General features: G+C 36.7%; 1 protein-coding gene across 2 annotated transcripts in view; it reads left to right on the forward strand.

Annotated features, from left to right (window-relative positions):
* Window positions 1-14,616, forward strand: part of RNF38 (ring finger protein 38) — a 106,869-nt gene extending 92,253 nt beyond the window's left edge. For both annotated transcript variants that reach the window (XM_058044313.1, XM_058044314.1), the window contains 7 exons: window positions 423-593; window positions 2,209-2,370; window positions 5,246-5,352; window positions 6,891-6,975; window positions 8,492-8,613; window positions 8,935-9,034; window positions 14,040-14,616. In XM_058044313.1, coding sequence (XP_057900296.1) covers window positions 423-593; window positions 2,209-2,370; window positions 5,246-5,352; window positions 6,891-6,975; window positions 8,492-8,613; window positions 8,935-9,034; window positions 14,040-14,102 — 810 coding nt within the window. In that variant the 3' untranslated portion in view covers window positions 14,103-14,616. The remainder of the gene's footprint in view (window positions 1-422; window positions 594-2,208; window positions 2,371-5,245; window positions 5,353-6,890; window positions 6,976-8,491; window positions 8,614-8,934; window positions 9,035-14,039) is intronic.
* The last annotated feature ends 238 nt before the right edge of the window (window positions 14,617-14,854 follow it).

The raw sequence follows: 14,854 nt of genomic DNA on the forward strand, positions 1-14,854 counted from the left end.
CACAGTCTGACAGCTGATTCCCTCATCTGCATCTAGAGCTTATAGTGCTTATAAGACCATTGCTTTGGCATGTTGTTTTGATGATGATATGAGGGGAAAATAAAATTACTAGGATAGCTGTATCTGTTCATCACTTGGGAGCTTGTCTGCTCCTGGAGTATGGAAAATCCAGTCTTCTGGCAACCCCATGAGCACCTAGCAGATATTGTACTATGCAGCTTCCTAGAGCCTGTTCTGTAGTAATCGCTGTTCCTTGGGTATTTGAATGAAATCTTATTTATGTGTATTTTGGAGGCTTTTTCAACAAGGGTAAAGAACTGTTCTGTTACAATTATATCTTTCCATAATGAATTCATAGAATATGGAACATTGTGTAGGTAATGTTTGTGCTACAAAAATGTATTGTTTTCATTGTATTTCAGATGCTTCAGGCCTGCTCAGTCCAGCACCTACCTGTCCCATATGCAGCATTTCCACCCCTCATTTCTAGTGACCCATTCCTTTTGCATCCTCCTCATCTCTCTACACACCACCCTCCTCACTTACCTCCTCCAGGACAATTTGTTCCTTTCCAAGCACAACAGTCACGGTCGGTAAGTAATGCTTCTTACCCCACTCTCAGTAGAACTGGTGGGCTGGATGGGCACATAGTACTGATACCTGATTGAGGAGACAAGGATTTTCTTTCAAATTGTAGCCGCTTGTTGTGAAGATGAAAAAATACTTCTGAAGTTCAGAGTTTCACTTCAGGTTTCATCATTGCCTGTGCTGTTTGTCCATATGCTTTTACTTCTCTCAGAAAGATGGGTATTTCCTTCACCATTAGGTATTTCTTTCCCAGGAAGCAGACTAGAATCCAGAGGAGGTTGTGAGAGCGTAGTAGGCATCTCAGAAAAGCTTAGCAGAGAAAAAAGCACAATGTTGCTTTTATTTTAGTTTCTTTTGTATTACTTCATGATTAATTTTTAAATAACCAGTCCTTTCCCTAGGACATTTTCTTTACACTTACGAAAATTACTGATGTTGCTTAAGCAGATTTGGGTTCATGAAATGGACTATGCAGACATGGAAAAAATGTGACCCTGTGACCCTGTTTTGGATTTAGAGGGAAATCAGGTTTACAGTTCTGGCCTACCACTCTTTCTGTGTGGTTATCTGAGTACTTATCCATTTGTTTGCCCCGGTGAGTAGAAGATGCAGATATTTCAGTAACACAGAGATAGGATATAGCTTTATTATTGCAAACATTGCTGAGACTCCTTCATGCCATGACTCTGGTGTGGATAGGATTGTAATCACCTCATTACAGTGATGGGAGAACAGTTTCCATCATCCTAACAAAATGGTTCTTTGTGGTAGAAATCTTTGCGAGACTTAGCTTTAGAAAATTTATGGACTCAGGTTTTACCTTGAGTTGCTTACTTAGATTTTTAACAAGGCTTGCCTCTCTGCTTTCAGCTTTGCCAAAAAGCTTGCATCATAGTGATTTAAGAATATTTTGTTCTATATAGCAGAAAAATAGTAAATTCCTTTGGTTCCACAAGGTGGCTTTCTTAGCTGAATTTCTTGAAATGGTGAAATTCAGTATCAATAACAGAATGGTGTGTTTGTGAAACAGAAAGAATTCCTAGTTGTTTCTTGGGCATTTTAACTAGATTTGACAAGCAACAAAACCAATCTGGAATCCCATGCTTCTGAAACTTCAGGACTGCTTGTTAGCACTGCTTGCATGACCCTCCTAGGAAAGCATCTGCTTGCTTTCTGGATATCATTATCAGTTTCATCTGCTGGAACCACCATGATTCCCCTCCACTTTTCAGTTTTTCTGGCACAATTTCAGTTCTTGTCTATGGTTGTTTATTTTTTTCTCTCGCATAGTTATACAGTGAGAGCAGCCTGGCAAGAAGGAGAACAAATATTTGTCCTGAAAAATGCAAGATACAGGAAATTACAGCCACTCCTATATTTGCTAGATCGCATAAATTCCTGGCCTATATGCATGGCTAGCTGGAAAAGGTGAATTTATATCAAATGTGTAGTGTTGTCTTTGCTATTTTGGGTAGTGTTAATGACCTAGGAATTGCTCACAGAGTTACTATTAAATTGATCATGGCAGCACAGAATATACAGCTGGGACCGCAGTTCTTTATTCGGGAGAAAATTTCATCTCTGTTATTGCAACAAAGACTATCTCTGTTTCTTTTGTAGCCGCTTCAAAGGATAGAAAATGATGTAGAATTGCTTGGAGAACATCTTCCTGTAGGAGGTTTTACATACCCTCCCTCAGCCCATCCACCAACGTTGCCTCCCTCAGCTCCTCTTCAATTCTTAGCCCATGATCCATTACACCAGGAGGTGTCATTTGGGGTAGTAAGTATTGTTTTCTATGCTACATTCTCTTTCACACTGCATTGACATTCTTGATCTTTATTCTGTAGTACATTTTGTTGAAAAGTCATGCTTTTGCAATCATATTCCATTATTGGAATAGCTGTATATTTTGGTATTCTCTTTAAGCCTAAGTTAATCAAGTTAAGAGTAATTTAATGAGACCAGCAAATTATTTCCAGTAACATTATCTGCAGAGTGCAGCAGCATTTACTTAGAAAACTTTCCATGTCTTCCCATAGTCCAGGATTTCTACTGCAGGTATAGGTTAGTACAGTTCAGAAAAATTGTTACCACTTTTAGTTAATTCTTCATCATATGTTGAGTTTCCACAGCTCAGGAAAGCCAGAACGCTTTAAAAACAGTTCTGTTTAAGCAGTTGTAGAGTGCTTCCATAATTTAGACTACACCATATATTATAAAGATAGCCACGTTCTAAAGCTTGATTTAACTCAGCTTTCAGGGGATCAACAGACAGTTCAACTGCAGCAGTACAAAATAAAATTAAAAGGGATGCAGGATAAAGTCTATGTTGAATTTTGTTGAATCATGTGCTTCTGTGGTGTGTCCAGTGGTGCTACTTCTAGGATCTTTGTCTTGTACTTCAATTTGCAATTATACTAGTCTTGAGATTTGTCATGGTTTTGTTGTTGTGGTTTTGTGTGGATCACTTCTTTAAAAAAACCAAAATTCCGCCTCTCCTGCCTGTGTGGTGCTGGGAGAAATAGCTAGATCCCAAGTTTAGATGCTGAAATTTTTATTGTCTGACACATTCATCAAGTTGTCAGTGGTTTATGGGCCATATTGTTATATAAATTTTAAATAATTATTAAATTTTAGGCCCTGCAGCTGCCTAGAATCTGCAGATACTTTGTCTTCAATTATTCTTCTTGAAATCACAGAACCTAATCAAATGGTTGCTTGCAGTTTTCATAAAGGTTCAAGTAAATGTCCACCATTTCAAAAAGTGATCAACTTCTCCTAATCTAAAGGTTTTCAATGAAGTCTTCATGCACTATGAGACACTCTGGAGTCCAGGATACTTGAAAGCTTCTATAAACTGTTTGTATTTTATTCAGTGTGCTTGTTAGATAAATTAATTAATCATACATGTTTTGCTTGGAGTCAGACCTTTTCATTTTTAAGTTTGGTTGTTAAATCAGATAGGAAACATAGTTACCATTTTCTGCAAATCGTAGCATTTGTCCTCACTGATGCTTCAACTCTGTGTTGTTTATTGCAAAGGAGTAGAATAGAGACATATTACAAGTAACCATGTGACCTTTAAGTAATACTAAATTTTTACAAAGCTTTATTTGCATTGACATTAGAATGGAATAGATGCATTTCTGATTCTTCTTCATTCCGTGAACACAATAGTTTCTAAATACATTTTCGGATTGTAGAATTCACAAAGCAGTAAAATTAATATTTCATATGTCTAGTTTGAGACTCCAACCAAAAGGAACCTGGCTCTTTTGTATTGTTCTTATATTCATATGTTCATATTCATACATTAATTTTATGTATGACCGTGGCTACCTAATTATAATGTTTCTGTTGTAAAATTAGGGGATTTTAGGTTAATCATTGGGAGTGCTGGGCTCTTGTGCTTTCAAGTTTCAAACATGTAAGAAGAAAAATGTGTTTGTAAAGGCTTAAAGTGTTCTTTGTTTCAAAAAAAAAGTCTTAAGGCCCTCAAATATGAATTTAATAGGGATACATGTATTTTGAAAAAATTCAAAAACATTAATTGTAGAAAATACAAAACCAGTTTTTAGTAAAAGATTTTAGTAAAAGATGACAAAAAGCGCCCTGATTTATCCATAGAATGAATGCATGGAAACTTTGGGCTTGAGTGTCTCTCTGTGTGTGGTTCAGCTGCAGAAGTTGTTCTGATTAAACCTTCTACATGCACCTGAAAGGCTTCAAGCCTTTAAGCCTAAATATAAGTATATACCACTGCTTAAAAGTTAGGTATTTTTAAAAGAGATTTTTTAAAAATTCTCATTTTTAAAGAGTTTTTTAAGGGCTTCTTTACTCAACTGCTTATGCACAGCCCTTAGCACCTGAGCTTTTTATATTTAGAAGAGCTTCAGCAATTCATGTCCTGTTTCCCAAACTGTACTGACTGTAGACTAAACACACAAAAACTTGTAGGGATTTCTGTTGTATATTACCACTTTTTCACATTAATTGATATGATTGTATATTATAGATGGGAATAGTAATTTCAAATTGAGGCTGAGATTCTGTTGGATTTTAGCAGAGGCAAAATTTTTTAAATAATGCTTTATTGAAAGTGAATGTCATTATTTCATTATTGATTAAGAATAGAAAATGTAGAATGATATGCTTACAGGATGGCTAAGGTTGGAAGGCAGGTCATCTGGTCAAGCAGGGCCACCTAAAACTGGGTGTCCAGGACTATGTCCAGCCGGCTTTTGAGCATCTCCAGGAAGGCAGACTCCACCATCTCCCTAAGCAACCTGTGTCAGTACTCAGTCACCCTCAGAGTAAAGTGTTTCCTGATGTTCACACGGAGCCTCCTGTGTTTCAGTCTGTGCCCAGTGTCTCACCACTGGGCAGAGCCTGGCTCTGCTTTCTTTGCACCCTCCCTTCAGGTATTTAGATACATTGACAGGATCCCCCCAACGAGCCCCCTCTTCTCCAGGCTGAACAGGCTCAGCTGTTTCAGCCTTCTTGCACACATGAAATCCTTCAGTCCCATCTTAGTGACCTTTGTTGGACTCTCCCCTGTATGTCCAGGTCTGTCTTGTGGTGGGGCGCCCAGAACTGGACACAAGTTCCACTTCTGCAGGTTGGAGTTGAAGCTTATTTTTCTTCTTTCTTGCAGCCTTATCCACCTTTTATGCCTCGAAGACTCACAGGGCGCAGCAGATACCGATCACAGCAGCCAATACCACCACACCCTTACCATCCCAGCCTATTACCTTATGTGCTGTAAGTGAAAAGTGCATTTGTTTGCTTCCATGTAGGCTATTAAGAAGTCAGAAAGCATCTTGGCACTTTTTATGGTTGGACTCTACCAGAGACCAGGCATATTTCACCTGTCTCAGAGGAAAACTTTGATTTATGTGTAAACTTTTCAGCCTACTTTTAATAACCAACACCACTGAGCAAGAAAAGATTTAAGTGAACAGTTTCGTCCAATGTAGTTTTGTAGGTATTTTGAGGTGCAGCAGCCTCTTGTTTCTGAACTCTTGGTAAAATCTTCAACAGATTTTAAATCATAGTTCTATGATACTCTTACAGAGGCATAATTACACTGTAGGATCAAGTTATAGGAGTCTTCATTTATGGAATAAATTAATTTGGTTTGGTTCTTGATTGTAAAACACAAGAGTGGGGACTTCTGTGATTTGTTATTCTTTATTGGCTTGAGTGCTACTCTGTCACAGCTGTCACATTTCTGTTCTGCCTCTGAGTAGCTGTTTCTGGAAAAGATGTGAGACAATTAACATTTAGGAATTATCTGTAGTGCGTTATGGTAGACTCTGGAAGAGAGTTTAGGTCTATGACATGTATTAGTCTTCTGTGTTCTGTACTGGAAGTAAGAATTAAATGTTTGGAAAAAAAAAGATTAAGTTTCTGGTGGCAGAGGTGACACTGACAAGGAAGTAATCAAGCACTGGCACCAGATCTTTAGATTCTCTCTGTGCAATGTCAAACGTGGCATAAGAATGGCTCCAGAAATCTGATTCAGCAAAGTTGTTCAACTTTTCGTCTTGTAATCTGAGTAGTGTCATAGCTTCTTGCCTATTCATTGAGGACATGATGTGGCATAGTAATTCCTGATTCTACTATATTAGTGCTTTGAATTTGTGATTTCCATGTCTGTGGATGAAGTTTTGACCCATTGTACTACCTTGAGGGGGGGGGTAAAAAGACTTACTGAATATACAACCAGAAAAACATCTCTCTGATCTCTCAGTCTGAAGGGATTCTGCTTTTACCAGTACATGAGAAAGTGAATTTGTGCTTGCCTTCAGGATGGGTTTGTCTGGTACAAATCCTATTTATCTTCACTTTTGTGGTTTAGGCTTGCAGAAGTTGCAAGACTTTTATGTGGGAGATCTAAATGGACTTAGTATTCCTCTTTGATGGTCTTTTATCCACTTAAGGAAATTTAAGCATATTTAAAAGCAGAATGTCAATTTTTTGTCAGTTTTAGGTCTCCATAGTCTGTGATAATTAAAAGATGCGTTTTTGTAATAAAACTGAGCTTGGTTAAAAGCGTCAAGCGAAGCACGCATGCAGTTAAAAAGCACTCCCAATATCAGTAAGTTAGCAAAAAAAGCATTTTTCTGGGACTCTTTCACTTCAAATGTCTGGTCTTGACTTCAAACACAACATTTTTGCCAGTTCTGAGAACATGTTGATTTGAGAGGCATCAGAAAGGTTACTTTACCTCTGCCAGATGTTTCTGTGCTTCCCTTCAGCAAGATGCTGAACCTTATCCTTGTTTGCTCTCATGGTAGATCAATGCTCCCAGTGCCACCGGCAGTTGGACCAGCTTTCAGCTTTGAGTTGGATGTGGAAGATGGAGAGGTAGAAAACTATGAGGTTGGTGTGTGAACTACAACTGTCTTTAAAGAACAGATGTTAGCTCAAGCAATAGATAACATTTTATTATATTTTGCTTTTAATCCTGGTTTTGCTTTTCAAATAAATGTAGTGACTATGAAGACAGAATCCAAAAATGGTCCTTTCAGATTTTTTTGTAATACTGAATATTAGAAGTGTTTAGCTTTCTTTCTTGTCTGTTTCTCTCAGAATTCACCTTTCCAGGCTAGTAATCATTAAATTGTTCAACTTTTATGTTCTCCATGCTACTCTTCTCCTTTCAAAATTTAATTGATTTTAAATACCAAACAGAAGTGAAGCACTTTCAAAAGAAAAGGGTAAGGTGCTGGTTTTATGAGTGTAACTTTCAGAGTAGTTTTAATATCATAGGAATAATTAATCTAAACATATTTATAAAATTACCTTACTGCCTTTACATCTCGCCCTCTGGAGGGGATGGTAATTCACATCTAGAGATGCAGAACCCTCTTCAATATCCTAGATAATTATGGGGCTGTTCCGACTGTTGTTTCTTTGCTGGTTCTGAAGCTAATGGATTCCATTTGATTTCTCTTGAGTTAGTCATCGTTAACCCTGACTTCTGCATCTCTTTGCCTGTGCTCTCATTAAGATATCTGTGTAGTTGCACATCTTCAGTTTAACAATGAGTGCTTCTTTAATAACTTCTGTGGTGATTCAGAAACAGCAGTCTCTTGTGAGAATTTGGGCCCTAGGTTCAGTAGTGTAAGAAATCAATACCATTTGCAGCTTTCATGGTATCTTTTTCCTCAATTGATTGTCTATTACACTGATGTTGTTTCCTATGCCCCTCATGAAGGAGTGTGAGTTAAATACATGACAGATTTCAAATTATATACATGAAAGGATTTTAGTTGCAACCGTTGGCTTACAGAAAATTAACATAAAAATGAGCAGCCAAAATAGCGCCTAAAGTTTGATGATATGTATTTGTTTTCCAGATTGAGGCTAAAGTCTCCATATTTTAATTCAACTAGCCCAAGACACAGAATGGGAATCATAAACTGTCCCATTAAATTTATGGTTTCTCTCACAAGACCAAATTCACATATTCTAATGAAGGAAATTAGTTGACAATTTCTTTCTGACAATTACCAGCACTGTTAATTTCATAGCAGGTTGAGGTGATCCCTCAGAAGTGAATTATTTATTCAGTCACAGGACTAATTGAAAATTGGGTTCTTGGATGAATCTCAATCCCTCTGGGATGGGATTTCAAAACCACATCCTCTTGGGAGGTGGGTTTTGAAATCCCAGAGAAAATATCTTACATCATTACAAGGACGGTTAAGCTCTGAAAGACTTTCTAAGGAGCTTGTATTGTGTGGGAGAACTAAGGTTCTAAACGTTCATTGATAGCAGGGTGTTTTGTGCTAGCAGCTGGTGTAGTGAGATGTGATGGTAGTGCCCAGCACTAATGGAAACAGAGCCTGTTTGATCAGTGAATTTTTATATGTCTGATTTCCATGTTTTGCAGGCACTGCTGAATTTGGCAGAACGTCTGGGAGAAGCCAAACCACGGGGATTAACAAAAGCTGACATTGAGCAGCTTCCATCCTACAGATTCAATCCAAACAATCACCAGTCAGAACAGACATTGTAAGTATCCAGTGGTCTCTTTCAAGGTTCCATAATTTAGGTGGCCTGATTTTAATTTCTTTAACTTGCAGTCACAGCAAGGTAGAAGAGCAAGAATACCTGATTTGTGATGTGAAAGCACAGTAAATTAAAAAAAAAAAAGAAAACACCCATAGAATCCCTCAGTCAGTTCTCAGTTTCCATTGTCAGATGTAGATCACTGTAGCTACTGAAGGAATAAAATAGCTACTGTGTTGCAATCATACCTCTAAGGTTTTATATGGAATGCATATTTGTTGTTCTTATATACCAGATACATTTGAACTTCATTGTCTTTTTTAGATGTGTGGTGTGCATGTGTGATTTTGAGTCAAGGCAGCTACTTAGAGTCTTACCCTGTAACCACGAGTTCCATGCCAAGTGTGTTGATAAATGGCTGAAGGTAAGAAAATGTAATCCTATCTTAGATGAAATTGATTATGTAGTTTTGTAGGAGAGGGTGGGGATATTTTGCTGTTATGCTTAATTTCATCTTGTTTTGTGTTTCTGATACTTAAGAAGCCAGCAGAATGGAATCACTGCCTACGTATTATATTATTCTAATAATTGATGAAGACTGTTTCTTCATAATATTTGGCACAATGGAAAATTAATATGAATACAGTTGTTCCATTGACAGCTCTTACTTTCTTCCATTTGCTTAAAACAGTAACTGTGCATTTGAGTATTACACATTAAAGAAGACTTGAGAAAAAGTAAATAATATAGGAGATATGATACAGAGTTTGGTGATGATGGTGGCTTCAACTGTTTTTCATAGCAAGAATGAGTACCAACAGATTTCCTTCCCCACTTTGCTGTTAATGTTGGTTTCTGGGGCAGATAAAGTGGGTTACATATGTACATTTATGTGTATGTATATATAAATAAATGTAATATATACAAATAGAAACTACAGTTTTACAAAATAATTTACCCATCCAAGAGGATTTGAGCAAAATAGAAAGGCTCAAGAGTCAGGACCAGCCAGGAAGAGTATTTATTAAATAGCAGCTGTGCAGAAGGTGAGAAGAACAAGAAATACAAGTAGATTATGGCAGACATTTCTACAGGCTACATTGAGCCAGATCTACTGCTAGCAAGGTATTGATTCCCATCTTGCCTCAGTTTTTTGACTATTTTATTCTATTCAGCTTTAATCCATTTAGTCTGTCATGTGGAACATTGGAAACTGCAGTGATCCTCTCTTGATATGGTCCCTAGAAAATTACAGATGGTGTTTGTTGTTTTGGAAAAAGAAATAAAACTCCCTTGCCTTTATGGCATGATAAATATGGCATCATATCTTAGGCAAGTGCTAAAATATGCAGTGCAGAGAATGAAAAAATCAAGTCACTATTCACAGTATTTTTTTTCCTAAGAAGATACCAAGAATAATGAGAAGGATTTGAAAAAATGGGTTGTCAAATTGCCCTTTAGCTACAGTACCCATAGTAGTCTAAGTCTAAAGCTCCTACAAAATCTAGGGCCAGTGTAACTGTTTGTAATGCTCTTACTTTTTGGTATAAATGGTTCAAAAGTGTTTGAATTCACATACGTGCATAAAAATGAGGAAGAGTAATCAAAACACCTGGTTGTTTTTTTGTCATACTAAGAGGCAGCATGCACACACTCCACATAATATTATTAGTTTTTCTCTGCTAGATGTATGAAGTTTTATTCACTTAGTACAAATTAAGACTAGAGTCTGTATGTATCAAAGTGGTGTTCTTCAGTGTTCCCCTTCTCTTCTCAATCAGCATCCACACTGTATGTGTCAGTCTTTCATTGCATGAAACTCTCTAAGTCAGTTGTGGTGGGGACAGTGAGAATCCAGGAATAGTATTCTCTCCGCTTTATGGAAAGAAAGAAAAAAAAAAATGTCACTTGACGTAGCTTGTGTGATAGTGGATGCTATAGGTTTATTATGTGGATTTTTTTAAAGACAGTTCATTCCAGGCTGTTAATGCAAAAAAAAAATATATATACCTCTGATCCATAGAACTCCTGATCTGCAGATTTCTGGAAGTTAGAGGAACACATCAGGAAAGTATCATACGTGTTTATCTTATTGCTCTTTCCTTACCTGACATCCCACTCAGGAGTTAGACAAGCATGTGGAGCTAGTCTCTTTTGGACTCAGTATGTTACTTTAAAAGTTAAAGGGTTAGTCCTTTCAATTGAAAATGGCAATAGAATTTGGAACTGCAAAGATTTTAGTTTAGTCTGTTTTCACAATCGTAGTGTATTGTTCTAGTAGTGAAATAGTTTTGCTGATGTGCCTGTCCCATCATAGAATCTGCATTTTCTCACAGATCTTCACCTGTAGTATTTTCTAAAGGTTGTCCTTAGAATGAGGTGCAAGATATGCAATCAAAATGTAGAGGGGTGCAGTTAAACCTAATAGAAGTTGCAGACCTGAGTGCAAAATAAGATAGAGAACTTTAAACCGTTCTAGTGTAAGTTCACTAAGACAATACTTTTACACCATGTGGGCTCAGTTACAGTGGTATGAAGATGATATTTGCAAATAAAGACTATTTTGCTTTGGAAGCTGTAACAAATTATCTGTAACACCAGTCTGTTTTAGTTACTGCCTCTGTCCAAACTTGGTTACAGTTACGAAGCTAATATCTGGAAGTGATAATAACTGGAAAATATTTTGTGCTTTAGTTTTGCTTCTGTCCAATTGTTTATGACTTTGAGAGCTTTGTTTTATGTATCTTGATTGTGTAATTATGTCCACATCTGCCTAATTCACATCATCCAGCCAACATCATAAATTCTACAAGGGAAAGTTAAAATTCTATCTTTCAGTACTTGTAATGTTATTCCATGAAGTAGACAAAGAAAACTATTATCAGTTAGTCACTATTTTTTACTGATTTCATTTAATTTCTTTGAAGAGTGTATTTGTTATCTAGGACTATTTCTAGAACTATGGAGTCAAATTAATTTTTTTTAAGCTCCATCATATGCCACTTCAGTGAAAGATATAAGTAAAAGGTTAGTGATTCAATCTGAGTACTTTAAAAATACTCTTGGGTTGCCTGTTGGTGATGATGGCAAAGTAAAAAAACTGTCTAAAAACATTTTTAGATAGTGGCTTGTATGCATGGAATATGTGACAACACTATCTTTTTAGGTGGCGAGCAAGTAAGAGGACGTGTTCTATAACAGTGCATTAAGCAAACTTAAAGACATGACAAGAGAAGATATAATACAGTGGAGGAAACAAAATAATTAAAAGGAGAGAGGTTATCCTTTCACTTTTTGTAGTATTCCTAGTTCCCATGTTTCACAGTATTTGGCTCCTTCTTACCCTATATCCTCTAGTCATGTATGAACACATGAGAAATGTGTTCTTCTATACAATAAAAATCATAATTCCAAAAGAGTACTTGACACCATGACCTATCTTCACCTTGAGGGTTGAGAACAATGTTAAGAGGACAACCTGCCCTTATTTTTAACCTACTAGGAAATGCTGTATTATATATAAGAAAAGACAAACTGTAACTATACTTCAACTTACTTCTGATAGACTAACACCAAAGCAGTGCAGTGATTTTTAGAGGATTCTAGTAGCCCTATAGTTTCATTATTCTAAATGCAGTTCACTTTAACTATAAATTTCTATAGAATATTTTTAAAAAATCAATTAATTGGGCAGCACTCTATAGTTACAGCACAAAATTAATTCTGCCTGGAAGAGTGGCAAGTTAGAAGATCATATTACAATGTTATGTCCTACTCACTCTTCTTTTGGTGTCAAAGGGTCATATAAAATGCCAGGAGGGGGAAATTAATTTAATGAAAGACAAGAGTGCAACTAAATTTAAAGCAGATGTTCATGTAGAATCTTGAAAAGTTACTTTAAAAGCAGTGGTTTGGTGTCCATGAGTATTCATGTTATCCTGGCAGAGTAGGTCTATGTCTGCAATTCCTGTCAGGAAGTTACTCCTACTGAATGCTGTTCTGTAGTGCAAGTGGTTGTTACTTCAGTACCAACCTAAGCAAATAGGTTTGATTCATTAATGCGCTGAACTCCATGTTTAGAACATGCCTTTTTATTTTAAACATTATATCAGCCAGGCTATATTTAGAATCAGGCACATGAAATGAAATTAAATGACTGACTAAGGACATTTTGAAACTGCTAGTGAAAAAGCAAGAAATATAAGTTTAATTGATAGTCCAATCCATGATTTACAAAAATTACAAAGCAATAAAATTTATGGACAGTGCTAACAGTTGGCAGCAGGAAAACTGACAGGAAAAAATATACTGTAACTTTAATTTCCATTACTGAATAATGCTTTTCAGTAAAAAATAACACAGTACTTTCATAGGATTGGTTATTTTTTTGATTTAAAATATTTGACAAAGAATTCTGAATTCTGGCCTACAGAGTCATACTTCTTGATACTCTTCACTTGTATTTTCATTGAAAAATCTGGTTGCCTTAGAAGACTTGGAGTACAGTGGTTGGTCTTGCAGTTTTGGTAACTATGAAATAGAAATTTGTGGCAGGGAAGAGCTCTCTTCACTCTTCCCTTTGCAAGGGAAGTATTGACTCATGGATGGTATATATATTTTTCTGGGCCTTTTTCTCATTGTTTGCTAAGATGAAAGTAGCCACTGTTTGAAAAAGGGAATGAGAAGGCAGAAATACTTTCACAGTAGCTTAAGGATCATTGCTTCTTATCTGCCTTACTTTTTAAGGAAGCTAGAAAAATAAATGAGTCACAGGACATATTTTCAATTTGTGCTTTACTAAAGAGCTAAATATAGGCCTGCTGAGGTGTGTTACTTGAATATCTGCTTGGACGGGTCATCTTTTCTTTCTTTATTTTATTCCCCTTCCCCTTTACTAAAAGCCCCTCCCTTTTCCCCCTGTTTGCTTTCAGCTTAGACCAAGTCTGTCTGATGTTTTTCTGTGATGATAACCAAATGAACAAAGTACGGTGTTATTCCTTATCAGTACAGTTTGTGACAATATGACATTCTCACACAAAATGTTTATTTGAGCCGAAGGTGTCTCAGTTTGTTTTGGTGGTTTTCTCTTCATCGTACAGTACAGGTTGTTAGTTATATCCATCTGACTGCAATACACTCTTAATTGTGAATCTGCATTAATGAAACCACCATCACTTAGCTAGAGCCTTATTTGTTGTCTTGCTTTGGCTTTAAAGGTAAAAGGCACAATTATTTTTTGGTAAATGTAATTTTGAATTTGCAAACTCACCACACCATTCAAACATAACTAAACAAGAAAAGACATAAGCACATTCTGTCTTCTCTTGAATTGCTGTTCAGCAGTCACAGATGTCAGTGTCACGTACACATTACTTTAACAATGTATTTGTCAGTCTGGTTAACCTTGTTTTGTTTTTCTGGTTTTACAGGCAAATCGCACCTGCCCAATTTGTAGAGCTGATGCTTCAGAAGTGCATCGTGATTCAGAATGACCAATCTAAGAGCACAAATCTGGTTTGGATGTTTCTGGTCACATGTATATATGAACTCTCTATTGAACTTACCTACCCATGTGGCTTCCAGCCTACCCTTTACACAAAAGGGTCAATGGACCTTACTTTGCACTGTGTGACTTAATCAATTATAAAGCTTATAACTAGTCTTCACAGTTACGGGATTGTTATACTAACAAGTGTGATTGGAACTCCAAAGATTTTTTTTTTAGCTTAATTTTGTGTGTGCACTAACATTCCCTGGGTTTTGTGTGATCATTCCAAGTATTGCTGCGAGATTACTGTGGATGTGATCTTTTAGCATGTGCTTTTATATAAAAGAAAAAGAAAAAAAAAAGTGGTAGCTCCAAACAATATAGCAATCTACCTTATATAGAGCCTTCAGATACTGTGAGTGGGGATGAATGGTATGAGTGTGTGTTTGCCTGAGAGAGGATGAATGAAGTGTGCTTGTGACTGGGTGTGCCTGCGTGTTTGAGAACCTATATACCAGCATGTATGTGTGTAGTAATAATTATGCTGCAATGTATAATCTTGTGTGTTATTTAAACAGTACTAGTACTGTACACTGGTTCCTTCCCTTGTGTTTGCAGTTGCACACTGAATGCAATGGGTGCAGCAATTACAGACATTTAGTATTTTGTCCCCAACGTACTTACAGGTGTAAAGACCTTTCTACCTACTACTATTCAAACAGCTGTTATGCTTCCCCTTCACTGGAGGCTTTAAGT

Source organism: Melospiza georgiana, chromosome Z, assembly GCF_028018845.1.
Source record: "Melospiza georgiana isolate bMelGeo1 chromosome Z, bMelGeo1.pri, whole genome shotgun sequence".
In the NCBI taxonomy this organism is placed as follows: domain Eukaryota; kingdom Metazoa; phylum Chordata; class Aves; order Passeriformes; family Passerellidae; genus Melospiza; species Melospiza georgiana.